This window comes from Bufo gargarizans, chromosome 2 (genome assembly GCF_014858855.1).
Source record: "Bufo gargarizans isolate SCDJY-AF-19 chromosome 2, ASM1485885v1, whole genome shotgun sequence".
In the NCBI taxonomy this organism is placed as follows: domain Eukaryota; kingdom Metazoa; phylum Chordata; class Amphibia; order Anura; family Bufonidae; genus Bufo; species Bufo gargarizans.
In genome coordinates, this window is record NC_058081.1 from 518183903 (window position 1) to 518210100 (window position 26198).

The following is a 26198-nucleotide window of genomic DNA, read 5'->3' on the forward strand; positions in this document are numbered from 1 at the left end:
TTGTCATTTCACATTGAATATAATTATTTACCAAAACAGACAGGTCAGGCGTGGTCAAGGTGGCAACAAAGACCAATCTCCTGTTACATGGTTCTAGCCAGAACATCAATCTAAGAGGGGTGGGTGATAAATCCCGCTCCACTTCCATCATGTGTTGGGTACGTGTTTACACTTTCTTGTAACCCGAAGAAACCAATTTTTGGGAAATATTTCTCCATAAATCTGGTTTGAATTGTACAATTTTTTTCTAATTCGAAAGATATTGGCCGTAGAGAATATTTTGTTAATTAACTGGTTCCCCTGTCAGCGCTCACTTTTATCCCTCATTTCTACTTGGAGTCCACGTGAAACCAGAGGGAACGTACGTTAGCTGAAGGAATTCATCTACGTCAGGGTTCAGCATCCCTTGGCACTGAGGCTGTTGTGAAACTACAACTCCCAGCATGCTCCATTCTGTTCTATGAGAGTTCAGAGAACAGTTGAGCAGCTTTACATGCTGGGAGTTGTAGTTTCACAACAGCTGGTGTGCCAAAGGTTGCTGAACCCTTATCTACGTCATATCCAGAGATGTGTGTGCACATTTCTTCATGATAAGTGCAACACAATCACGAGACATAAAGCTACAGAGGGTCCTTCACATGGGAGTGCCTCTCTCTGCCAGGAGTGGTGACAGGTCCTATCTAAGGGTCCAGGTATAGCTTTTGAATGGGCTCTCTGGACATACAAACTACTCCTTGGTGCAAACATATTTTCTCCAGAGCATCCAAGGATGTACCTCAGATGCCCAGCACCCAAGGCTTGTGACCACCACAAATCTGAATATATCACTATTAGGGTCCATTCACACGTCCTGTTTTTTTTCATCCTGAAAAACGGTCCGTTTTTTGCGGATCCGTTGTTCCTGAAAATGTTTCCGTATGTCATCCGTTTTTTGCGGATCCGCAAAAAACGGGAGCATGTATACATTTCAATAATCAAATAAAGTTGTTTGGATTTCTTTGAAAAAAAATTGAAAAAAAAAAAAAAAAAAAAAATTTGTTATGTGTTTCCAGGAACGGAATCCGCAAAAAACGGATGACATACGGAATGACATCCGAATGTCATCCGTTTTTTGCGGATCCATTGACTTTGTATTGTACCAGGATCCGATTTTTCAGGACAAGAATAGGACATGTTTTATATTTAAACGGACATGCGGAACGGAACAACGGAAACGGACAGCACACATTGTGCTGTCCGATTTTTTCCAGGACCCATTGAAAATGAATGGGTCCAGATCTGGTCCTGATCTGTTCCTGAAAAAACGGAACAGATCAGGAAAGAAAAAACGGACGTGTGAATGGACCCTTACATAGTATTTCCCTGTTATTGGATTGTATTATGTATGGAGCAGTTATGTGGTCACTTAGGCACCATATGGCGATACAACGTTAGAACTGTACTGTAAATACTGGCTGTGACAATGTATTAGGTATAACCACATAACGGTTACTGGCCCTAGGAATATCACATACTCTGCACCCACACTTGATCTAAAAAACAAAAGTGCAGCTTTGGAAGTGACTGGTGTATAAGACACAAAGTGCTCATAATATAGATTTAAACATTCCTAATCATTCCCCTTTAACTGCATCCAAATTGCTGCGGTTCATTGTACCATATCCCAGATCTGAGTGACAGTGCTTGTTATCAGTCCGACCCATGACAACATGTAAGGACTGAAAATCCAGGTCATCATGTTCCTGATACACACTGAGATCATCTGCAGGAACGTCTATCTTATTCATTACTCTCTGGCCTCCCAGAACACTGTGCCTGAAACAGTCATTCTGGGTTTCCCTCAAATCCATGGACGGCATGTTTGCATCAACCAACAATCGCTGTTGTTCATAAATTGCTCTTGATTCATCATCAAAGACCATGTCAGGGGCTAAGTGCCGATTGTCTAAGATGATCTGGAAAAGGAACCTTTTTTGAGTTTTCATCAAGTCCTGGATTTCCTGGTCATGTGGTATAGATACATCCACTTGACATAAACGCTCATATACAGACTCCTCTTCATCATCCAAACAACCTTCTGACTTGTCATCTGAGACCATGATGGGAGCTCCTGATTGATATTCAAAGATGCTCTTGCAGAAAAACATTTTCTGGGCTTCCCTCAAGTCCACAGATGGTATGCCTTGACTACATGGTATAGAGGAGTCTATCTGAAGTAACGGGTCACTGAAGTCAACCATGCAAGCTGCTCTTTGATCTTCTGACCCGGATGGCAACTCAGCTGCGTTGAAGGCCAAGTCAGGGTTTATATGTTGTTCTGCTAAGATGCTCTGGCAGAAAAACCTTTTCTGGGCTTCACTCAAGTCTTCAGACTGGATGTCTTGGTCACTTGCTGTAGACAAGCCCATCTGATGTAAACGTTCATTACAAATTGGGAGAGACTTAACCAAGAATGGCTGCTGCCTAAAAGATGCCCTTAGCGCTTGGGTATTAAGAGACGGCTGTACAACTGTCACAGGGGAATACTCCTCAGTAAGTAGTGGTACAACACAAACACTTGAAGGTCCAAACTCAAGAGAAGGGTTTATTGACCTTATAGGATCTGGCTCGACGATGCATGAAGTTAACATGGAGAGAGAAGTCTCAGGCTGGCGGATCTGAGGGTAGATTCTACGGGTGCACTCATGTGCATGTTCTACCTCTTGTTCATCTCTGGATGCTTCTTCAGGTTGTGCTGGGGAAACCTGTTTCTCAAACCAATCAGAATGAGTTTCCTGCCAAGCCCGGCACTGTTCAATGGCCTTCAGCAAATGCAAGTAGCTTGGTTTTCCTTCTAGGTCAACGTTATATTGTATGTTGGGCTGATGATGCTCTAGTCTTTGAATGCGGAATAAGAGGATTTGTAGGTTTTCAATCAGAGCATACTGTGGGCATATTTCAAGTGGAGAAGGTATATCTCCAACGTCACAGAGTTCACTGAAATACGCCACCACGTAGCGATCATAAGGCTTGGATTTCTGGAAGTCAGGGAGGATGAGAGCCAATGCAGGGGTGAAAAGGTCCCCAAACATGTAACTGGTGTCCTCAGGTAATGCTACCCGTGCTTCCTGACAGTTCTTCATTGCCCTCCATTTTGCTTGTACCCCCCTGGAACAGAGAATAAGAATTGTCCCATTCATCTTCTCAATTTGGTCTTTTTGATGACTCAACCAAGTCATGGCACCTTTTACACCGATCTCTTGGCTTTGGTGCCGGTCCATGACAACATCCAGGCCCCAAGCCACCCGAAGGAAATCTGCCAACCTAATGACAACGTTGACATAAAGTTCATGATCAGCAGAGTAAACCAGCCACACCTTCTGCTTCTTCACTTGAGGTACAACAGGTGGCGGCGGCGGCGGCGGAGGAGGGACTTTAAAGCCTGTAGTGAAGAGAAAAGAAAATTACAAGATACACTAGTATGGCGTCTGCTTGCAAACTAATTTGATCAGCCATCCTGTTTCTATTATGAAATACTGGAGTTTTTATATGCACCACTAGATGGCAGGAGAACAAGCATCGTCTCATGCACTTCACCATCTCACTTTCAGATTTATCATTTAATTTTCACCAAATGCATGTCTGCAAGTTTTTCAACACCACTTGATCAAAAATGTATGCGCAAGTGGTATTTCTCCGCTGTCCTCGACACGTTCCTGGAAAGGGGATGTGGAGAGGACGGAGACCCGTCACATTTATCTTCTATTCCAGTTTGCTGGTGTAAACCTACACCAGCCAGGGGCATATTCCTTGTTGTAAATTAGGCGAAGCATCTGGCAGTGCGCCTGGTTATATACAGTATATTACTCTATGAGAAGGACTAAGATGGTTTTCTGGGATTAGCATATTGATGGTCTATTCTTCTATGTTGTTATCTATATTAGATCGGTGGTTGTACGACTCTTAGCACCATTGCCGATCAGCTGTTTGAAGGGGCTGTGATGCTCATGTGATCTCTGCAGCCACTTCATTGTCTATTTCGTTCCATCTATCCACCTGCTGTACATACAGTAGTGGCAGTGAAGGGTATTGCAGCTGTGTCCCATTCATATGAATGAGATGAAGCTATAATACACTGCGCCACTGCTTCTAAGTACACAGCGTGAAAGTTGACAAATCGAGGTAAACGTTGGAAAGGCTGCCGTGTTCACATGATCCATGTAACTCCTTTAAACAGGAGATTTGGAGAATGTGGTGAGTTGGACCCCCGCTGAACTCATTTTTGCAGCACTGGGGTCCTTTTAGGAATGTGTTCAGATGCCACATCTATGCAAAGTCTATATGATCTGCTTGGGTTTTTAACAAACCTTAATACCAAATGCATGAAGATAGGTTCCCTTTAAACCAATGAACCTGTCACCAGGATTTTGTGTATAGAGCTGAGGACATGTGTTGCTAGATAGCTGCTAGCACATCTGCAATATCCAGTCCCCATAGCTCTGTGTGCTTTTATTGTGTACAAAAAACGATTTGATACATATGCAAATTAAGCTGAGAGGAGTCCTGTACGTCAGAGGAGTCAGGGACAGGACTCATCTCAGGTTAATTTGCATATGTATCAAATTATTTTTTTTACACAATAAAAGCACACAGAGCTATAGGGACTGGATATTGCAAATGTGCTAGCGGTGATCTAGCAACCTATGCCCTCAGCTCTATACACAAAATCCCAGTGACAGGTTCCCTTTAAGGGCGTATTACATGGGCTGATTTTCTGCCCGATGATCGCTAACAAGCGTCCACATGAACGCTCATTAGCGATCATCTTGCAGTGTAATACTGCCACCGATTGCTCAATGAACGAGAAAACGCTCTATCATTGGGCGATCCAGATCTTTCAGCATGCTGAAAGATCAGGATATGCCAGTGGCAGATTGTGCTAATTACGATCTGCCGCCGGCAAACCTCTGTACAGCATGGAGATGAGCGATGGCGTAGTGATTGCTCCTCCCCATGTTGGTGAGGAGATCGCTGCATGTAATAGCAGCTGTCTCCTCAGCAAGCGAGCAGGCGATTGCCAGGAAGGAACGCTTCCTTCCCAATAATCACCTCCGTGTTCGGGGTGTCTAATACACCTTTTACTGTGAACTTGACCGCAGTTTGTGTGAGATTTGATTATGAGCTCCTGGAGACAAGAAATGATTACAGTCTGTGAACAGCGCTACAGAATATGTTAGCGCTATACAAGCATTGGGAAATAAATTAGGCATTCAACTTTGCATTTACTCACCTGGGGAGAAACAACCTGTAAGAGAAAAAAAAAAAAAAAGTCTGTCATAAATAAAAAAAAAAAAAAAGAGAAGGCACGATCTTGACAACTCTCCCACACTTTCCCCCTGTGAGTCATGGACACCCACAATGAATCCAGAAGAATGGATTAATTTGCAGTGGGGGATGGGACTCTGCCTATTATCTTTAAATAGCTGATGTGTTGGATAAAGGGAATAACTGTGCCCCTGCCCCCGACATAGATATTTGCCAGTCCAGACTGGGAAAGCTGGGTAATGAAGTCTATTGGTGCTTCCCCGCAAACAACTAAATAGATTGTCTTTACATGATACAGACTCCAGAATGCCAAAACCTCCAAAGTTTGGTTCTTACCTCGAATCGTCCAAAAGAAGATTATTGTGACTGCGAAGGCCAAAATCATCAAAGCTGCTGCAATCGGCCACACGTAAACCTGTCTCGACAGCACTGCAGATTCACCATAATAGCACACGTTACACATGACGTCTAGAACAGCAAGCTCTGCAAATCTTTACTTGACTCGTACTGACCATGAAATACATTAAGTCTCACACTCCAGGCACATCATTATTACTGAGCCTCACATACAGAACGCAGACAGTCATTTGTGGGACCTAATTTATATAGTCTTTTTAATAGATGGATCTGTGATCTGTACTCACCTATGGGTGTCTCAGTGCTAGGAGGAGGACATTTTGGAGAGTACCACTGCCGCACACAGTTGTTCTTACAATCTGGCATATAGGGCCAAACCTGAAAATAATGAGGTGATGTTACAAGACAACCATCTACAATGCTCGAGTGAACTGGGAGCCCTTTCTGAAAGCAGTTATTCTCACTTAAAGGGGTTTTTCAGGAGTTTTTTTTTTTTACTGGTGACCTATTCTCTGGATAGTTCATCAGTATCTGATCGGTGGAGGTTCGACATCCAGGACCCCCACTGGTCAGCTGTTTGAGAAGGCAGCAGTGCTCACGGTAGTGCCATTGACTTCTCCAGCTTTTCCTAGGTCGCGTGACGTCATGTTTATCGGTCACATGGCCTAGAAGCAGCTCAGTCCCATTAAAGTGAATGAGGCTGAGCTGTGATACTAAGTACAGCCACTGTATAGTGTATGGTGCTAAACCAACCCAAAAACGAAACCAATAACCCCAAAGAAAATTAAGACATGATCACATAACAAACAATATATGAAACATAAGGCACAAGTGTACAGGAGGGGGGAGACCTCATGTAAGGAGGTCAGATGCAACCTCTCTCCCAAACACCCAGCTGGCAGGGAAAAAGATGTCACAGCCCTAGGTATACATCAGCATGAAAATTGTGAGAACTGTAGGTTCTCTCAAAGTAACATGTGCTGGTATGTATGTTGCATGCACAGAAAGATAAATGAAAAAATGTACAAATAGCACAAGGCAAACTAGCCCACCCAAAAACCTGGGATGGCCGCATAAGGTATGCACATAGCCATTGAACTGTACAATACAGACAGAGGCAAGTGTGCCAAGTGCAGGTGGCAATAGAGATATAAAAAGAAATGTAACAACTAACTGAGCACAACAACAAAACATGTATTACCCATGAAATGCTGGACCCAGAGCGTGTGACCAAAAGCTGCACCTCGACATACGTTTCACCTGGAGAGGCATGCCAAGCATAGCGCCATCCATTGTATAGTGGCTGTGCTTGGTATTACAGCCCAGGCTCATTCAGTTGAATGGGACTGAGCTGCGCCTAGGCCATGTGACCAATGAACGAGGTCACTGGCCTAGAAAGAGGCAGCCGCACTCACCAGATCACCTTGGCCTCTTGAAACAGCCGATTAGCAGGGTTGCTGACCGTCGGATCCATCACAGATCAGATATTGATGACGTATGCTGACAATAGGCCTCCAGTATCAAACGCTTGGAAAACAAAGTTTTTAGGTTGATCAGTTCGGACAACCCATATCCATTTGAAAGGTCTAGTGTCCATGAGCTAATTATAGGGGGTTTCTGCTTCTGGGACATCCTGAAACCTGTGATTAGCTCATATCATCAGAGGAAGCGCTAGCTGCTTTGCAATGCAATAATTTAATCAAGTAACCTACAGTAATTTTAAAATAAAGTCACTATATATTACCGAGACGTTATACCAGCATGGTTTATAGGACTCTGTGATGGAGAAGTTAACTTGTACACGTTCAGTAGTCGCCCCCTGTAGGTCGGGAGAAGAAAAAGCATGAAGTTGTTAAACTTGTCCACCAGGAGGCAGCATCAACTAGTAGTGCACATCATTATACTAATGTGAACACCTGTTAAAATTACAACCTATCCTATGAGAGTATCCCTGGTGCTACTTGTGCAACCATTCTAAAAAGTTACCAGTTGTTTGTGAGAGCCTCCTGATCAAACTGTACCAAAAAATGAAAAAAGAACACCTAGGGGTTAAAAAAACTATTTTACAATATGGCAATGCTGGAAGGTGTCACATCTAATTTGTGATCAGAGTTCCAAGATCCCTACTTTATATACAGATGCTCTACGGGTGTTTTTTGGGCTGGAATGACTGCTGTTTTGCCTTCTCTCTTACAAGACTGTTGATATGGGTGTTGAAGAGATCAGGATGCCTGCTAGATGAAGGAGTACAACATTTGTGCAAATAGAACAGTGGGACTCTGGATGGTCCATCCGTCAAATCTCAGAGAGAGTTGGATAATGCCCACCACATAGTGCCCACACTATAGATTATGGTCTTCAGGGTATCCAGAAACTCTGATATCCAGCTCGAACGTCAGATCTCTCCCCCATGGAGAATGTCTGGGACTGCACAGCAGGCAACAACCACCTTGGCTGCTCTATGGGTCCAAGGTGAAAGAGCTTGGAATGACATACCGCAGGAGGATATCCTGCATCTGTACGACCGTTACCGTGCCAGAGTGGCAGCCTGTAGCGTAGGAAGGGGAGATGCCATCCAGCATTAAAAAGTGATCCTTCTTCAACAGATATGCTGCTGCACAACCCACAATAAAGGGTGCACCACTTGGCCAACACCACTAGCAGTTTATACTTTGTCTGACTTCGTTCAAACCCATCAGTTCTTACTTCATTTTCCGCTAGTATATACGGCTTTGCCTAATCATGGTGACAACCTCACCACTTTTAACATGACACAGAACAGTAGCAAATAAACATGGTTTGTGTATGAAATGGATGCAGCGTTAGATATAGTTACCTGCAGACTGATCTCATTTCCTAGGTTTTCTTTGCTTGGGCTGATACTGACTTTTACACCATATTTGAGGCTGTTCCTTTCAGGGCTAAATGTAACAATAAGTTTGTCTTCAGTGACTTCTAGGGTGATGTTAGGTTTCCAGCAGTATCCTAGAGGATTGTGAAGGGAGTGGTGTAAGAAATCGTGACTTTCTATTTTGCATACATACATTAAAGTAGTTGTCTAGAATTTTTTTTAATTCCCCCCCTTCAGCGGTACCTATACTTACCTGCACCTTACTGCTCTGTTCTGGCTCAGGGATTCTCGGGCACTCTTTACTTGACTTTTAATCCCTGCAAACTTGCTGCATGGACAGGGTCTTGTGCACCATTGAAAACAATCGCTTATGTGAGAAGGGAACCGTTCGTGCCTCTCACAGATAACTGCACAAATTAAAGAACTGAATTATTAAAGGGGGGGGGGGGGGATCAGATTATAAAACAACTTTTATTTTAAGTACAAGTAAGAAGGCCCCTACAAAGACAAAGACCTAGGCCAGACAACAAATGTACTAGCCAAAGGGGACAAAAGCTGAAACACTATATAAGGTCCCAATTTCAACGCATGTTTCAACAACAGACCACCGTAGGTCTCAAATTAGGCAAGAAAAAGGATGGATCTTACCGGTCTAGTTGAATCTCATCATGCGGATGTGGTGGAGGCAGGTACCAGAGCAGAAATGGCCGTGAGATTTATATACATGGTACTTGCTATCACATTGCGGAGTAAGATATAAGGACGGGGTAGGGGATCTAATACTGACCCTAGTATGCCCTAATCAGGCTAGAATTCCCAAAAGACCTCCTAATATGGAGTCATCACCCCGTCCAGAACCTTACCCTGTTAACCAGGCCCTGAAAAAGCCCTAAGGCCTCATGCACATGACCAGTGTGTTTTGCGGTCCGCAAATTGCGGATCCGCAAAACACGGATGGTGTCCGTGTGCCTTCCGGAATTTGCGGAACAGCACGGACAGCCATTGATATAACTGCCTATTCTTGTTCGCAAAAAGGAGAAGAATAGAACAGGAGCAACGGATGCGGACAGCACACGGAGTGCTGTCTGCATCTTTTGCGGCCCCATTGAATTGAATGGGTCTGCATCCAAGCCGCCAAAACTGCGGCTCGGATGCGGACCAAAACAACGGTCGTCTGCATGAGGCCTAATACTGATGGTTGTCCTGGGTATATATCCCCTAGAGGCTGATGTATACTATTCCAAAGGATCACCCAGAGCGGAAACTATGTCCCAGGGCCTAGGTCTTTGTTTGTCTTTGTAGGGGCCTTCTTACTTGTACTTGAAATAAAAGTTATGCTTTATTATCTGATACTGCCCCCCCCCCCCTTTAATAATTCTTGTGCACCATTGCAGCCAATGAGACGAGTAGCCTCAGCAGAGACATGTCCCCAAGAGGTACATGACTGCCGATAGGGGACATGTCACTGCTGAGGCCACTCATTAGCTATAGCAGCCCACCTGGACCCCACTGGAAGTGCAGTAAGACAGGACCCACGCAGCCTGAACAGAGCAGTGAGGTGCAGGTAAGTATAGATTTCTTCAAGTGTTGCTGGAGAAGGGATTAAAAAAATAAAATCCTGGACAACGCCTTTAATACTCAGTTACCCCAGTATAACACTGATAGTACACGTACCCAGTTTGCAGCAGGTGTCAGTCTGCATCAGGTCATTCTTACTGCATCCTGTAGAAGAAAATATTGGGTTTACAAAGTTGTGGAAGACTGCAGCAGAGGAATACTAAGATGTCTGAGAATCCCTCCTTCCCTTCCAATTACTTCTGCTTCAATACTGAAAAAAAATAATCTAATCTATACAGTCACAATGTACTCCCCAGGTACTACCTGCTTGTTCAGTGTATGCACAGAGCTGGCTCTAGTGATTTCCATTTAGGAAGGGTTCACATGACGCTAACTATCCTGTATTGTAGGTGCTCTCTTTAGCTGTTAGAGAATTACTACAGGAGCCAACTGCAATTTTTTCCCTATAATTTTACTCCCAATATTTAAGAAAGTATCTGCCAAATACCTCTTTGCCTTGCTCCACCCGCAACACAGTTCCCTACCAACTATACACACCCCCTACACCTCCCCGTCCGCGTCTGTCCACTTATTGATCTGGGCGACCAGCTCGTCTCTTCATCCTCAGTGGCGAATGTGCCCATCCACAGCCTCTCCTGTTAGCACATGGCCAGATGAGACGACTACAGGAGTTTGAACTGTGCATGTGTCAGGGAGAGGATTAGTTCAGTCACTGTCCACAGCACCTCCCCCGACCTAGGGAGCGGCACTAATGCCCAATCCATACTGAATACTGGTAACCTGGTATTTAGATTGGGGGACGTGATTACAGAAGTATGAAATGCCTGCATACAGGCAAGTCATGCGACTAGGTTTCCAAGCAGCAGATCCACACAAGAAAGGCAGTAAGTATATTCGAAACTTTATTCCACAGGGAAGATATGCATAATGGGCCCTAGAAAACCCCTTTATGGGGAGCCTATCCACAAGCTTGCTGTTAATGATTAGCAAGATAGTGCCACTCTGGAGTATAATACAGGACGTAACCCAGGATCAGTAATGTATGTACACAGTGGCTCCACCAGCAGAATAGTGAGTGCAGCTCTGGAATATAATACAGGATGTAACTCGGGATTAGTACAGGATAAGTAATGTCATGTATGTACACAGTGACTCTCCACCAGCAGAATAGTGAGTACAGCTCTGGAGTATAATACAGGATGTAACTCAGGATCAGTACAGGATAGGTAATTTATGTACACAGTGACTCTGTTAAATGGTGGACATATGCTTTAATTCTTCGGTCGTGTGACTGCCCTTTTTCTTCTCCATGACAGCTAGGACTAGTAGTATGAATTGATTACCACTATTACCAGGGTTTCCCTTTAAATTAGCCATATGCACAATGATGTGATATGTAGCTATAATTCTAACATCGATCCTTCATTAAACAGGAGCTCTAAATATGGAGAATAGATCCAATTGTAGGAGAAATCAGAAGACCACACCAGAGGTAATGTCCAGCGATCAACAGCCATTGCTCTTGATTATTTCCTCATCACTGACAGATCTGCACAAGTTGTGAGTCTATGGTCAGCTTTAGGGACAATTCATGGCTCATTTACAAGGCGTATTTTATGCGTACACAAACCACCTCCAATTTTTGTCTGTTCTGGTATCCATACTGGCATGGATTATCTCTGCTTGGATTTCGAGACCATGTTAGGAAGTGACATGTCCGTTCTTGGCAAACTTTCCACACAGACACGGCCAGAACACCATGATGGATGTCCTCTTGCACATTAACCCAATTTCATGGGTCTAAAGCATGGGAGGACACACTGCATTCAAAGTGCAAAACACAATAGTCAGTATGTGGTTCCTGCCACATTGTGTGCACATACCCTTGTAGAACTACATCAGCATCAGGATATAAAGGCCAGCAGACAGCGTACAGAGTGACCCCTGGTGGTTGTTACAGATACTACAATTTACATATTCCTTGCAGAAATAAAAAGTTTCATCCAGACTACTGTAAATGAATAAATTAGTGAAATAACCTTGGGGTTACTTTACCTGGAAATACAAAATCGAATTCTTCGTGGTTTACAGAGTCCCTTTCTTTTGGCAGGTGCTGGACACGTATGTGGTATCTATTACCAGGATTCACCTCAAAGTTATTGTAGTAGAACTTCCACTGGGTAAAACATAGAGATTACAATGTGAACTCTAATGTCAACTCTACTTTATCAGACATTTATTTATTTTTTACTGAGTTTATTAGAAAAACCCCCAAAAAAACTAAATTCAACAGTAGAAACTGATCAAACAAATCAGTAGTGTGACTCTAGTCAGGCACCAGGAGAGTTGAACACAAATAAGCAGTAACCATGAAGTACTTAGTAAGAGTCCATAGTACTATGACGACTGTAGGAGTTAGGGCTCATTCAGACGGCCGTATGCTGTCCGCAAAAATACAGAATGCTATCCGTTTTTTTGTGGATCCGCAAAAAAAACGGATCCGCAAAAAAACGGATAGCATTCAGTATTTTTGCTGACCCATAGACTTCAATAGGGCCATGTCCTGATTTTCACGGACAAGTATAGGACATGTTTCATTTATTTTGCGGAACCTTGGAATAGAAAAGGGCCCCATAGAAGTGAATAGGTCAGCATCTAATCCGCAAAAAAACGGATCCGCATTTTTGCGGATAGCATACGGCCGTCTGAATGAGCCCTTAGACTAATAAGTGAGAAGAGCAATGTAAATAGTGTGTAACAATGCATGACATAACTAGTTACACATTAATGTCTGCATGTGTATGCAGGTCCCAAAATAAATGTAACCTCTTAGCACATGTTCGACATTTGCGATACCAATACCTATTCACATTTGGTCATTTGACCATAATTCGTCTAATTTCATGTGCTACTAGTTAAAAGTTAACCTTTATTTCTGAATTAAAGGGTTTCTGTCATGAGAAAAAAACGTTATGTAGCTGACTGACATTACCAATGGGCTAATGTCAGCAGTACATAACAGTATGCTTTATAACTCCCTGCCTGCCGCCGTTCTCTTAAAATAAAGACTTTTAAAATATGATAATGAGCCTCTAGGTGCTATTAGGACGTTGCTTCAGCACCTAGAGGCTCGGTCTACGCAACCTTTGGCACGCCCAGGTCCAGTTGATTGACTGTCGAGTTCTCCTCAGTGTCCTGTAAATCCCACGCCTGCGGCATCTCGTTTAGTATTCGGCGCAGGCGCAGTGAGTGAAGGATGTGCTCCTGCTGCCGGCTTCCCCACCGTGCCTGCGACGAAGGTAGGAAGCCGGCAGCAGTAGCGCGTCCTTCACTCACTGCGCCTGCGCCGAATACTAAACGAGATGCCGCAGGCGTGGGATTTACAGGACACTGAGGAGAACTCGACAGTCAATCAACTGGACCTGGGCGTGCCAAAGGATGCGTAGACCGAGCCTCTAGGTGCTGAAGCAACGTCCTAATAGCACCTAGAGGCTCATTATCATATTTTAAAAGTCTTTATTTTAAGAGAACGTCGGCAGGCAGGGAGTTATAAAGCATACTGTTATGTACTGCTGACATTAGCGATGGGCTAATGTCAGTCAGCTACATAACGTTATTTCTCATGACAGAAACCCTTTAAACATGAAACTACTAACTACTGTAAGACTTTTTCTTTAAAACTATCAGCATATAATCGAGCAGTTAGCCTACTTGCACTTTGTCTTTATAGTCTGAAGTATCAATAGTTTGCTGTTAGTTTTCCACAGCAACACTTAATGAGGTGCAACAGTGTAGCTTACGACAGTCTACTATTCGTGGAACCATTATGACATCACTTACCTACCTAAAAAAAACGGATCCCCGCCCACAACATACAGACCTGCATTTTTCCCTGAAGATGCCGGTTAACCGGCGAAACATGTCAGGAAGCAGGGAGTGTGTTTTTTGCTTCATAGCAAGCAGTTAGCTTAAAGGGAACCTGTCACTGGGATTTTGTGTATAGAGCTGAGGACATGGGCTGCTAGATGGCCGCTAGCACATCCGCAATACCCAGTCCCCATAGCTCTGTGTGCTTTTATTGTGTTAAAAAAACTATTTGATACATATGCAAATTAACCTGAGATGAGTCCTGTATGTGAGATGAGTCAGGGACAGGACTCATCTCAGGTTAATTTGCATATGTATCAAATAGTTTTTTTTACACAATAAAAGCACACAGAGCTATGGGGACTGGGTATTGCGGATGTGCTAGCGGCCATCTAGCAACCCATGTCCTCAGCTCTATACACAAAATCCCGGTGACAGGTTCCCTTTAAGAGAAAGTAAGAATAAATGTGCAGAGCAACATAGAAACAAAATGTAGCCGGTCAGAGCGCGCACTGACTTTCGTAAGCTACACTGTTGCACCTCATTAAGTGTTGCTGTGGAAAACTAACAGCAAACTATTGATACTTCAGACTATAAAAGACTAAAAGTCCAAGTAGGCTAACTGCTTAATATCTGCTGACAGTTTAGAAGAAAAAGTCTCACAGTAGTTAGTAGTTTCATGTTTAATTCAGAAAAGGATGATTACACTTACCGGTAATCTGATTTTCTTTTCCCCCACGACAGCACCACAGAGAGAGGGATCCACCCCCAGGGACAGGAAACCTACAGAATAAAAAGGTAGAGCCTCTCATTTCAGAGCAAGAGAGACTCCTACCTTAGTTAATGACATTTAATATCAACAAACCATACACCTTTCTCTCTCTATAATATATATATATATATATATATATATATATATATATATATATATATATATAAAAAATGGCGGCACTGGTACACAATCCAGTAAAGATAGGGTGCACGTCTCCAGGGGAATAGGCTTCTTACCCCAATGTATAGTCCAGAAAAATGGGCGGCACTCCAAGGAAAAGAACAAGTGAACTTTATTCACCCAGGTGAATAAAGTTCACTTGTTCGTTTCCTTGGAGTGCCGCCCATTTTTCTGGACTAATATATATATATATATATATATATATATATATATATATATATATATATATATATATACACATATACAGTCATGTGAAAAAATTAGGACACCCTTTGAAAGCATGTGGTTTTTTGTAACATTTTTAATAAAAGGTTATTTCATCTCCGTTTCAACAATACAGAGAGATTAAAGTAATCCAACTAAACAAAGAAAACTGAAGAAAAGTCTTTTCAAGATCTTCTGTAAATGTCATTCTACAAAAATGCCTATTCTAACTGAGGAAAAAGATAGGACACCCTCACATGTATTCCCTCTTAAATTGGCTCAGATCTCACACAGGTATATCACACCAGGTGCACATAATTAGTAGATCGTTACTCTGCATGTTGAATGAGGCTTGCCCTATTTAAACCTCAGACATTTAGTTTGGTGTGCTCCTGACTGTTGAAGTGAGAGTGAGCACCATGGTGAGAGCAAAAGAGCTGTCAGAGGACTTCAGAAAAAAGATTGTAGCAGCCTATGAGTCTGGGAAGGGATTTAAAAAGATCTCAAAAGATTTTGAAATCAGCCATTCCACTGTCCGGAAGATAGTCTACAAGTGGAGGGCTTTCAAAACAACTGCCAACATGCCCAGGACTGGTCGCCCCAGCAAGTTCACCCCAAGAGCAGACCGCAAGATGCTAAAAGAGGTCTCCAAAAACCCTAAAGTGTCATCTCGAGAACTACAGCAGGCTCTGGCTACTGTAGAAGTACATGCCTCTACAATCAGAAAGAGACTGAACAAGTTTAACTTGCATGGGAGGTGTGCAAGGAGGAAACCTTTGCTTTCCAAGAGAAACATCGAGGCCAGACTGACATTTGCCAGAGATAAAGTTGACAAAGACCAGGACTTCTGGAATAATGTTCTTTGGACAGATGAGTCCAAAATTGAATTATTTGGACACAACAGCAGAGGACATGTTTGGCGTAAACCAAACACAGCATTCCAAGAAAAGAACCTCATACCAACTGTGAAGCATGGAGGTGGAAGTGTCATGGTTTGGGGCTGCTTTGCTGCAGCAGGATCTGGTCAGCTCACCATCATAGAATCCACGATGAATTCTACTGTGTATCAGAAGGTGCTTGAAGAACATGTGAGACCATCAGTTAGAAAATTAAAGCTGAAGCGGAACTGGACCATGCAACATGACAATGACCCAAAACATACTAGTAAATCAACCAAAGATTGGCTGAAAAAGAAGAAATGGAGAGTCCTGGAATGGCCAAGTCAAAGTCCAGATTTGAATCCCATTGAGATGCTGTGGGGTGACTTGAAAAGGGCTGTACGTGCAAGAAACCCCTCAAACATCTCACAGCAGAAAAAGTTCTGCATTGAGGAGTGGGGTAAAATTTCCTCAGACCGATGTCGAAGACTGGTAGATGGCTACAAGAACCGTCTCACTGCAGTTATTTCAGCCAAAGGAGGTAACACTCGCTATTAGGGGCAAGGGTGTCCTATCTTTTTCCTCAGTTAGAATAGGCATTTTTGTAGAATGACATTTACAGAAGATCTTGAAAAGACTTTTCTTCAGTTTTCTTTGTTTAGTCGGATTACTTTAATCTCTCTGTATTGTTGAAACGGAGATGAAATAACCTTTTATTAAAAATGTTACAAAAAACCACATGCTTTCAAAGGGTGTCCTAATTTTTTCACATGACTGTATATATATATGCGGAAATGGGACAGCACTCCAAGACTTGAAAAGAATAAATATCTTTTCACCCATGTGAAAAAATAGCAGCAACGTTTCAGCTCACAACTGAGCCTTTCTCAAGCAAAGAAACAGAAGCTTGTGCCTATCTTACATAGCACTCTCAAAAATCAAGTGACCAGTGAACTTGCTGATCAAAAACATGTGACTACTTGTTATGTGAAAATAATTAACCTAATTAGGTCATGTGAACAATTACATATGCAAAGTATCCTACTATTGAATACACAGAGCTGTGCCCATTAGTATTGCATCCAAACTCTTAACATTTGAATAGTGCAGTTAACAAAGTGCATGTATGCATAAATACAGTGAATGAAAGCACAAAAGGATAAATAGTACATAGATAATTAAAATCATACACCACGGAGACTGAGGAAGAAAAAAAGCGTTTGACTATGTCCGACAAAATCGCGTGTCCATGTGAATACTGGCCAAGAAAAGCACTTTTAACTAATACTGCAAGTACCACATGATGCCAAAGACAGACCTCTGCCTCCAATATGCGCACGCAGCTCAGCTCCACTACATCGCTAGCAACCTAGCTTCATGATGTTACTGTGTAAGAGCTAATGCACGCGCATAATGTGACATTACTTATAGGTGTCGTCTCAGTTTCAAACAGGGCACTTATCATTGTGTCGACCTCACTGTCCGGGCCAATCGGAAAGGGATCCAACCTCCCGGGTGGATCAACCCCTCCAAAATTGTGGTCAGGTAAGGGGGACACCACACGTGAATGTAGTGTACCCCGAACCATCTCACTGTTTCGGTCCATAGACAGTGTAATGGGGATCTCCCATATAAACCACTTAATAGCAGAGATTAATTTTGACACAGAGTGGATACAGTAACCGAGGAAAATCTATCCAGTTAATTTTATACACATAGAACACCGCGAGCTGTCACATATGTCCAAAATTACTCATATGCTTGTGAATCTTATCTAAATTCCACCTTTACTACAGGAATCGTAATCGAAAGCATCAGTCATGGAGCATCAGGCAAACAGTCATCTAAACACATCCAGGATTATATTCCACATTTAACCCTTTAGGTTTTAAGCTATCAAGAGTGTAAATCCACCACATTTCTTTATTTTTCAATATTTTGAGTCTATTGCCCCCTCTCCTGGGGGGAGGTACATGGTCTACAATCCAGCATTTTAATTCACGTTCTGTATGTTTATGTTCAGAAAAATGCTTCGGCACCGGTAGATCGCGCCGTTTTTGACGTATTGAAAATCTGTGATTATTCAGCCTGGTTTTTAAATCAGTTGAAGTTTCTCCCACATATATCATATTACATGGGCAGGTTAAGACATAGACTACAAAATTCGAATTGCACGTCAAATGAAAATTGATGGGGTAGGTTCTACCAGTGGCAGGATGTGTAAAGCTGCGTCCCTTGCCAATGTATTTGCAATTTACGCAGCTTAAACACGGAAAACTGCCCAATCCATATTTTGTCAATTTCATTTGATGTGCTCGCTGTTTGGAACCACAATCCGCTCTTACCAATTGATCCTTCAGACTGCTAGCTCTCCGGTATGACAACAGGGGAGGCAGTCTGAATTCTTGAATATCACTGAATGTGTTTCCTAATATACTCCAATGCTTTTTAATGATCCTACTGATGGCCGCACTTTCTTCCGTGTGTGTGGAGATAAAGGGAATCCAACGTTGGAGATTTTCAGTGTTTGTCCTCGCTAGAGTTACCATTCTATCAATATCAGAAGCCTTCTGCTTACGTTTGTGCAGCAGCTTTGGCGGCTAGCCCCTGTCCTCAAACTTCCTTGACATTTCTTTAAGGGCCTCCGTCAAATTGCTGTCCTCTGACATTATCCTACGTACCCGCAAAAATTGCGAGTACGGTAGATGCCTGACCATATTTTTTGGATGATTGCTGTCATATCGTAATATGGTATTTTTATCAGTAGGCTTAGTGTATAATTTTGTAAGGAATTTTTCCCCAGACCAAATGACCGTAGTGTCAAGGAACTGTACCTCTGTATGTGAAAAAATCAATGTAAATTGAAGATCACTATTTTTGCTGTTTAGAAACTTCAACCGATTTAAAAACCAGGCTGAATAATCACAGATTTTCAATACGTTAAAAAACGGCGTGATCTACCGGTGCTGAAGCATTTTTCTGAACATAAACATACAGAACGTGAATTAAAATGCTGGATTGTAGACCATGTACCTCCCCCCAGGAGAGGGGGCAATAGACTCAAAATATTGAAAAATATTGAAATGTGGTGGATTTACACTCTTGATAGCTTAAAACCTAAAGGGTTAAATGTGGAATATAATCCTGGATGTGTTTAGATGACTGTTTGCCTGATGCTCCATGACTGATGCTTTCGATTACGATTCCTGTAGTAAAGGTGGAATTTAGATAAGATTCACAAGCATATGAGTAATTTTGGACATATGTGACAGCTCACGGTGTTCTATGTGTATAAAATTAACTGGGTAGATTTTCCTCGGTTACTGTATCCACTCTGTGTCAAAATTAATCTCTGCTATTAAGTGGTTTATATGGGAGATCCCCATTACACTGTCTATGGACCGAAACAGTGAGATGGTTCGGGGTACACTACATTCACGTGTGGTGTCCCCCTTACCTGACCACAATTTTGGAGGGGTTGATCCACCCGGGAGGTTGGATCCCTTTCCGATTGGCCCGGACAGTGAGGTCGACACAATGATAAGTGCCTTGTTTGAAACTGAGACGACACCTATAAGTAATGTCACATTATGCGCGTGCATTAGCTCTTACACAGTAACATCATGAAGCTAGGTTGCTAGCGATGTAGTGGAGCTGAGCTGCGTGCGCATATTGGAGGCAGAGGTCTGTCTTTGACATCATGTGGTACTTGCAGTATTAGTTAAAAGTGCTTTTCTTGGCCAGTATTCACATGGACACGCGATTTTGTCGGACATAGTCAAACGCTTTTTTTCTTCCTCAGTCTCCGTGGTGTATGATTTTAATTATCTATGTACTATTTATCCTTTTGTGCTTTCATTCACTGTATTTATGCATACATGCACTTTGTTAACTGCACTATTCAAATGTTAAGAGTTTGGATGCAATACTAATGGGCACAGCTCTGTGTATTCAATAGTAGGATACTTTGCATATGTAATTGTTCACATGACCTTATTAGGTTAATTATTTTCACATAACAAGTAGTCACATGTTTTTGATCAGCAAGTTCACTGGTCACTTGATTTTTGAGAGTGCTATGTAAGATAGGCACAAGCTTGTGTTTCTTTGCTTGAGAAAGGCTCAGTTGTGAGCTGAAACGTTGCTGCTATTATTTTACATGGGTGAATAAAGATATTTATTCTTTTCAAGTCTTGGAGTGCTGTCCCATTTCCGCATATATTAAGGGTGAAGCTCATTCCCTTGGACATAGCACCTGAGCCAGCGTACTGGTGCCGCCGAATTTCCTTTTGTTATATATATTTTTCCACCCGGTGCCAAAGATAGGAAGAAACAGGGAGGGAATAAGGAAGGGTGCTGTCATGGGGTCTGGAAAATCCCATTACCGGTAAGTGTAATCATCCTTTTTCCCTTCCCAAGCGACAGCACCACAGAGAGAATTACAGAGAATAACCCCCTTCCTTATAGAGGGACCACCGCTTGTAAGACCTTTCTACCAAAAGACTGATCAGAGGAAGAGATTAGGTCCAAATGATAGTGCCGGAAAAAGGTACAGGGAGACGGCCACGTGAGCCTTCACCGAGATTGGAGGAGAAAGACCAGCCTCCAAGTAAGCTTGCAATATACCTAGTCTGATCCATCTAGACAAGGTACCTTTGGTAGCCTTCTTACCCTTATTTGATCCAGAGAAGAGGACAAACAAGGCAGAAGACCTTTGCCACTCCTTTGTAGATTTGAGATAATGCATTAAGCATCGCCTTACATCTAAAGTATGAAATTCTCTTTCTTTAGTTTTTTTGGGGATTGGCACAAAAAGAAGGAAGCACAATTTCTTGGGATCTATTGAAAATGGAAGAAACCTTAGGTAAGAAGGCCGGATCAGGCTGGATAATGACTCGATCCTCTAGAATAGTGGTAAAAGGAGGATTTTTTGAGATAGCACTCAGCACGGCCAGGAGGGTAAGCGAGTTGCATGCTATCAGTAAAACCATCTTAAAAGTAAAAGTAAGATGTTTAATATTGGATGATTCCATGGGCTCAAAAGGTGGCTGTGTCAGAGGGAACCTTCGGGGTAGAAACCGGGGCCATCCCATCTACAGATTTAAGGAACCTAATTACCCAATGATCAGAGGCAAAATTGTGTTCAAAGAGAATCGACAGGGCAGAAATCTGCACTTTTAAAGTATTTTTTTAGCTAACCCTAAAGTTAGCCCTCTCTGAAGAAATTCCAGAATGTAGGAAATAGGGACCAAATCAGGCAGATTATTAGAATAGATTTTATAGCACTCTAAAAAAAATTCCAAGTCCTAGCAGAAATGGAAATTGTCACTGTTTTTTTTACTTTTATGAAGTGTAGCGATTAGATCTTGAGAAAAACCCTTTTTGATTAAAAGGCTCCTTTCAAATTCCAAGCAGTTAAGACCATTTACTGCTGGATGGAAAACCAGACCCTGGGACAGTAGATCGGGAATCTCCAGAAGTATCCAGGGATCTTTTCAGCCAGAAAGGAGCAATCAGAACCACTCTCCTCCTGTCCTTCCTGATCTTTTTCAGAACTAAAGGAAGTAACTGGAAGGGTGGAAAGGCATAGTGTAGTGTGAAGTTCCATTTCAGGAGAAGGGCATCCACCCCATAGGGGGATTCCCTCGGATTCAGGAAACAAAACCGATCTACCTTCTTGTTCTGACGGGAGGCAAACAGGTTTATCATGGGCATGCCACATAATTTTGTGCTCATGGAGAAGATTGAACTGTTCAAAGACCATTGTTCCTGTTTTAACGGATACCTGCTAAAGAAGTCTGCCTGAATATTTTCTCTCCCTTTTATATGTAGGGCCGAAATGTGACTGACCTGTGCCTCTAAGAATTTCAACATCCGAGTTGCCTCCCATCCGACGGCAACCAACCTCGTCTCCCCCTGGTGATTTATGTAGGCTACTGTAGTCCGTAGTCTGATTGTCAGATAGGACTCTGACATGACCGGAACCTATAAGGGGCAGAGAGGCTTCTATTGCTAATCTCACTGCTACAAGTTCCTTCCTGTTGGAGGAAAAGCTCCTTTGACTCAGAGACCACTGACCCTGAAAACTGTGACCCTGAACATGCGCTCCCAACCCCCAGGGGCTTGCATCTGTAGTTACAATTATAGGATCTGGATGGGACCATGGAATACCCTGAATTAGATTCCTCCTGTCCTCCCACCAGGCTAGACTTTTTATCGTTGCTTTTGAGATGTTTATCCCAACATCTAGAACCCTTGTTCTTTTTAAATGCAGCCAATATTTCCATCTGTAATTGTCGGAATGTAGCGGAGCCCATTTGACCGCTGGAATACAGGACACCAGGGACCCTAAGACTGACATTGCTTTCTGGATTGTCAGAGTGGGAGAAGATAGGGATTTTATCTGACTGGAAATCTTGGTTACCTTTTCCTCCGGCAGATATACCTTCTGGGATACGGAGTCTAACATTAGACCTAAAAATCTCTGAAACTTTTCCGGCCTTGGCCTGGATTTTTTGTCGTTGATTATCCAACCCAATTCCTGAAAGGTCTTTGTCACCATCTGAACTGCTTCCCTGCAACTGTGATGAGACTTCGCAATTATTAAAAAGTCATCCAGATATGGTACTATCATCACATCCTTTAGTCTTATAGTCCGCCACCACTTTGGTAAAGGTCCTGGGGGCCATAGACAGGCCAAAGGGTAAAGTCTGAAATTCGAACTGTTGCAGCTGACCCTCCATAATGACTGCCACTCTTAGAAATTTCTGGAACTCCGTATGCATTGGTATGTGGAAATATGCATCTTTCAAGTCTATTACTGCCATGAAACAATGTGGAAGCAGAAGCTGAATCGTAGTTTTCATTGTTTCCATCTTGAATTTTCTGAATACCAAGAATTTGTTTAAATCTTTCAGATTGATGATGGTTCTGAATAAGCCATCCGGTTTTGGGACTAGAAAAAGGGTGGAAAAATAACCTTTTGACTATTCTTCTTGAGGAATAGGAATTAAGACCTCTTTCTCTATAAGTTCTAGAACAGTGATGGTGAACCTTTTAGAGACCAAGTGCCCAAAACTGCAACCAAATAACCACTTATTTAATCGCAAAGTGCCGACACGGCAATTTTACCTAAATACCAATTTTTTTCATGTCCTTTATCATTTATCTATAATAGATTAATAGCCTAGATTTAATGCGCTGCCTGTGCTGTTCATAGTGTGTCCTGGGGATGATGAATGGCAGGAAAAGTCTAAAGCATATTGCTATGCCATAGACTTTTTCAAGGGCGTGGGTGCCCACATAAAGGCTCTGAGTGCTGCCTCTGGCACCCGTGCCATAGGTTCGCCATCACTGTTCTAGAACTTCCTTTTTATAGGGAAGGACCCTTTTACAGTATAATTTTTTTGTAACAACAAATCTTTGTGGTGGCAAGGAGCGAAACTCTGGTTTTAGGCCATGATGAATAACCCCTAAAACCCAGGGTCCTGCTACCTTTTCCCATGCGGAAAGGAATAATCTTAGTCTCCCTCCCACCTTTGGTCTGGCGTCATTGCTGTGATTTTTTTTTGACGAGGAGGAGTTTCCAAAATGAAACACTTTCCCTGCCAAATTCCTTGATCTAAATCTCTAGTCTTGGTCTCTAAACTGTCTTCTAACCGAATAACCCCCTGAGGACCGAAAAGGACCTTCTGGGCCTAAAATAAGAAAATCCTGAAGGATTGGGAGGGGCAAATTTTTTCTAATTATCTGCCGTCTTATCTAACAAATCATCTAGATCCGGGCCAAAAAGAAATTCACCCTGACAGGGAATACCACATAATCTTTGTTTGGAAGCTACATTTCCTCCACTTCAATTCTTAAGCCAAAGAGCTCTACGAGCGGAGTTGGTAAGAGATGCAGTCTAAGCGCCATGCCTGACCGCGTCTACCGAGGCATCTGCCAAAAAGCCTTCTGTAGAGTAGGCAGAGAAGATAAAATGTGCTACCTAGGGCACCTCTCTTTTAACTGGACCTCTAACTGCTGCAGCCAAAGGGCTAAGGTTCTAGCTGCTAAGTTGGGACGGAAAGAGGAAGTAGATGCTTCCCAAGCACCCTTCAGGAAGGACTCAGCCTTCTTATCCAAAGGATCCTTAAGAACACCCGCATCCTCGACGAGAAGAGAGGACCTTTCAGAAACCCTGGAAATAGCGACATCTATTTTGGGTGCCTTGCCCCAAGAAGATGAAGCCTCATCTTCAAAGGAGTATTTACGCTTAAAGGTTTTTGAGATAAAAACCCTCCTACAAGGTTTCTTCCATTCTTTTTGAATCAGGGAAGAAATGCTACCATGGACAGGGAAGTATCTACCCTTTTAACCCTGCAACCCTTAAAACAAGGAGTCAGCTACCGATTTAACCTTCCTAATATCCTCAATATTCAAAGTGGATCTTATAACTTTTAACAGCCTGTCCGTATCTTCGGGGGGGGGGGGGGGAAGGGCTCTTTGCACAATTTCATCTTCCGAGGAAGAGTCTAAAGAAAGGGAATCCAAGGGTCACCATCTCCAGAATAGTTGTCTTGGGATAGGGTATCCCTTTCAGTCATATTAGTCTTCTTACAGGGTTTAAGCGTATTCTTCACTTCCATCTTAATTAGAGAGTTTTAATATTCTTTAGGAGGGATAGAGATTCATCCGAAATAGTCCTGTCAATACAGCGTTGACACAATTTCTTGTCATAAGATGATGATAGGGCTGTTTTGCATATGGCACATTCTCTATTCTTCTTTTTGGTAAACAGTTTCTTAGGTTTAGACTAAAAAAACATAAAATAATACGAAGAACAATAGTGAGAAAGGAAAATTGCCACACTATCACTGACTCAGAAAGAGCATTGTGTCCAAGTACCGAAACCGGTGCTACCATCTCTCTCTCCGCAGTGTCTTCCTCCTCCATCATAGCTGGTAACAGCAAAGGAAGCCTGCTTTTAGGGTCAAAAACATGAAGTCACACAGACCATTAGGCTGAGTTCACACGGGCGAGATTTCCGCGCGGGTGCAATGCAGTAGGTGAACGCATTGCACCTGCACTGAATCCTGACCCATTCATTTCAATGGGGCTGTGCACATGAGCATTTTTTTTCATGCATCACTTCTGCAATGCTTTAAAATCGCAGCATGTTCTATATTCTGCATTTTTCACGCAGCCCTGGCCCCATAGAAGTGAATGGGGCTGCGTTAATAACGCATTGCATCTGCAAGCAAGTGCGGATGCAATGCGTTTTTCACTGATGGTTGCTAGGAGATGTTGTTTGTAAACCTTCAGTTTTTTATCACGCGCGTGAAAAAAGCATCAAAACGCATTGCACCCGCGCGGAAAAAACTGAACAACTAAACGCAATTGCAGCCAAAACTGACTGAACTTGCTTGCAAAATGGTGCGAGTTTAACTGAACGCACCCTGAACGCATCCGGACCAAATCTGTCACGCTCGTGTGAACTCAGCCTAAATCATTAAGACACTCTCTGTATCCTTTGCAGCTAGCTGGCCAAGGAAAAATTAAAAGAGGAGGTTGATGGAAGGACACAAACATCCTGTAAAACCGCAGGTTAGCCAGAGTACATCAGTGGGAGGAAAGTGATCCAACACAGCCTCCATATCAGTATAACAAGTGGACAGAGTTGCGGCGACACTCACACTTAGAAGCCTGTATACTCCGCTTCAACTTTGGTGAGCTGTTGCTTAAAACGCCGTAAGCCGTCAGCAGACTTCAGCGTCTCGGCTGAAAGGGATAGCTCATTAAAATTTAGCGGGCCGGAAGTACACCCCTGAGCTTTCGGAAGTGTGTCATCCACTGCGCCCGCTACCGGAAGTAGCCGCTCTATCCCCTGGCGTTCTCCTCCGTCCTGAAGCAGCGTGGCAGAGCCTTAATGAAAGGATACCCACGCGCCGGCCGCCCAGCTTCCTTACTCGTCGTGGCAATACTTTGCCCGAAGATGCCCACGCGCCTGCCGCAAGACCCAGAGGAGCCCCTGGAGCCTCCCGGATCCTAGGGTCCTGTCAGCCTGCATCCGCAGCGCGATGGACCCCAGCAGGATACCGCCAGCCCTCTAGGAACCCCCTAGGATATAACAGACTGATGGTAATTACCTGAAAGAAAAACTGTAGGTCTCCTACTCCAGGGACAGGAAACCACTGAAGGGGTAGAGAGGCTCCACCTTTTGATTCTG

At 43.0% G+C, this 26198-nt stretch overlaps 1 protein-coding gene across 1 annotated transcript in view; it reads right to left on the reverse strand.

Annotated features, from left to right (window-relative positions):
• Window positions 1-1232: 1232 nt before the first annotated feature.
• The window catches only part of IL17RA (interleukin 17 receptor A), a 29686-nt gene continuing 4720 nt past the window's right edge, over window positions 1233-26198 (reverse strand). Inside the window, exons 5-12 of the mRNA XM_044281363.1 lie at window positions 12146-12266; window positions 10187-10234; window positions 8498-8646; window positions 7406-7480; window positions 5949-6039; window positions 5641-5733; window positions 5270-5284; window positions 1233-3421 (exon numbers count right to left, since the gene is read on the reverse strand). Of these exons, the coding sequence (XP_044137298.1) occupies window positions 1614-3421; window positions 5270-5284; window positions 5641-5733; window positions 5949-6039; window positions 7406-7480; window positions 8498-8646; window positions 10187-10234; window positions 12146-12266 (2400 nt within the window). The 3' untranslated portion in view covers window positions 1233-1613. The remainder of the gene's footprint in view (window positions 3422-5269; window positions 5285-5640; window positions 5734-5948; window positions 6040-7405; window positions 7481-8497; window positions 8647-10186; window positions 10235-12145; window positions 12267-26198) is intronic.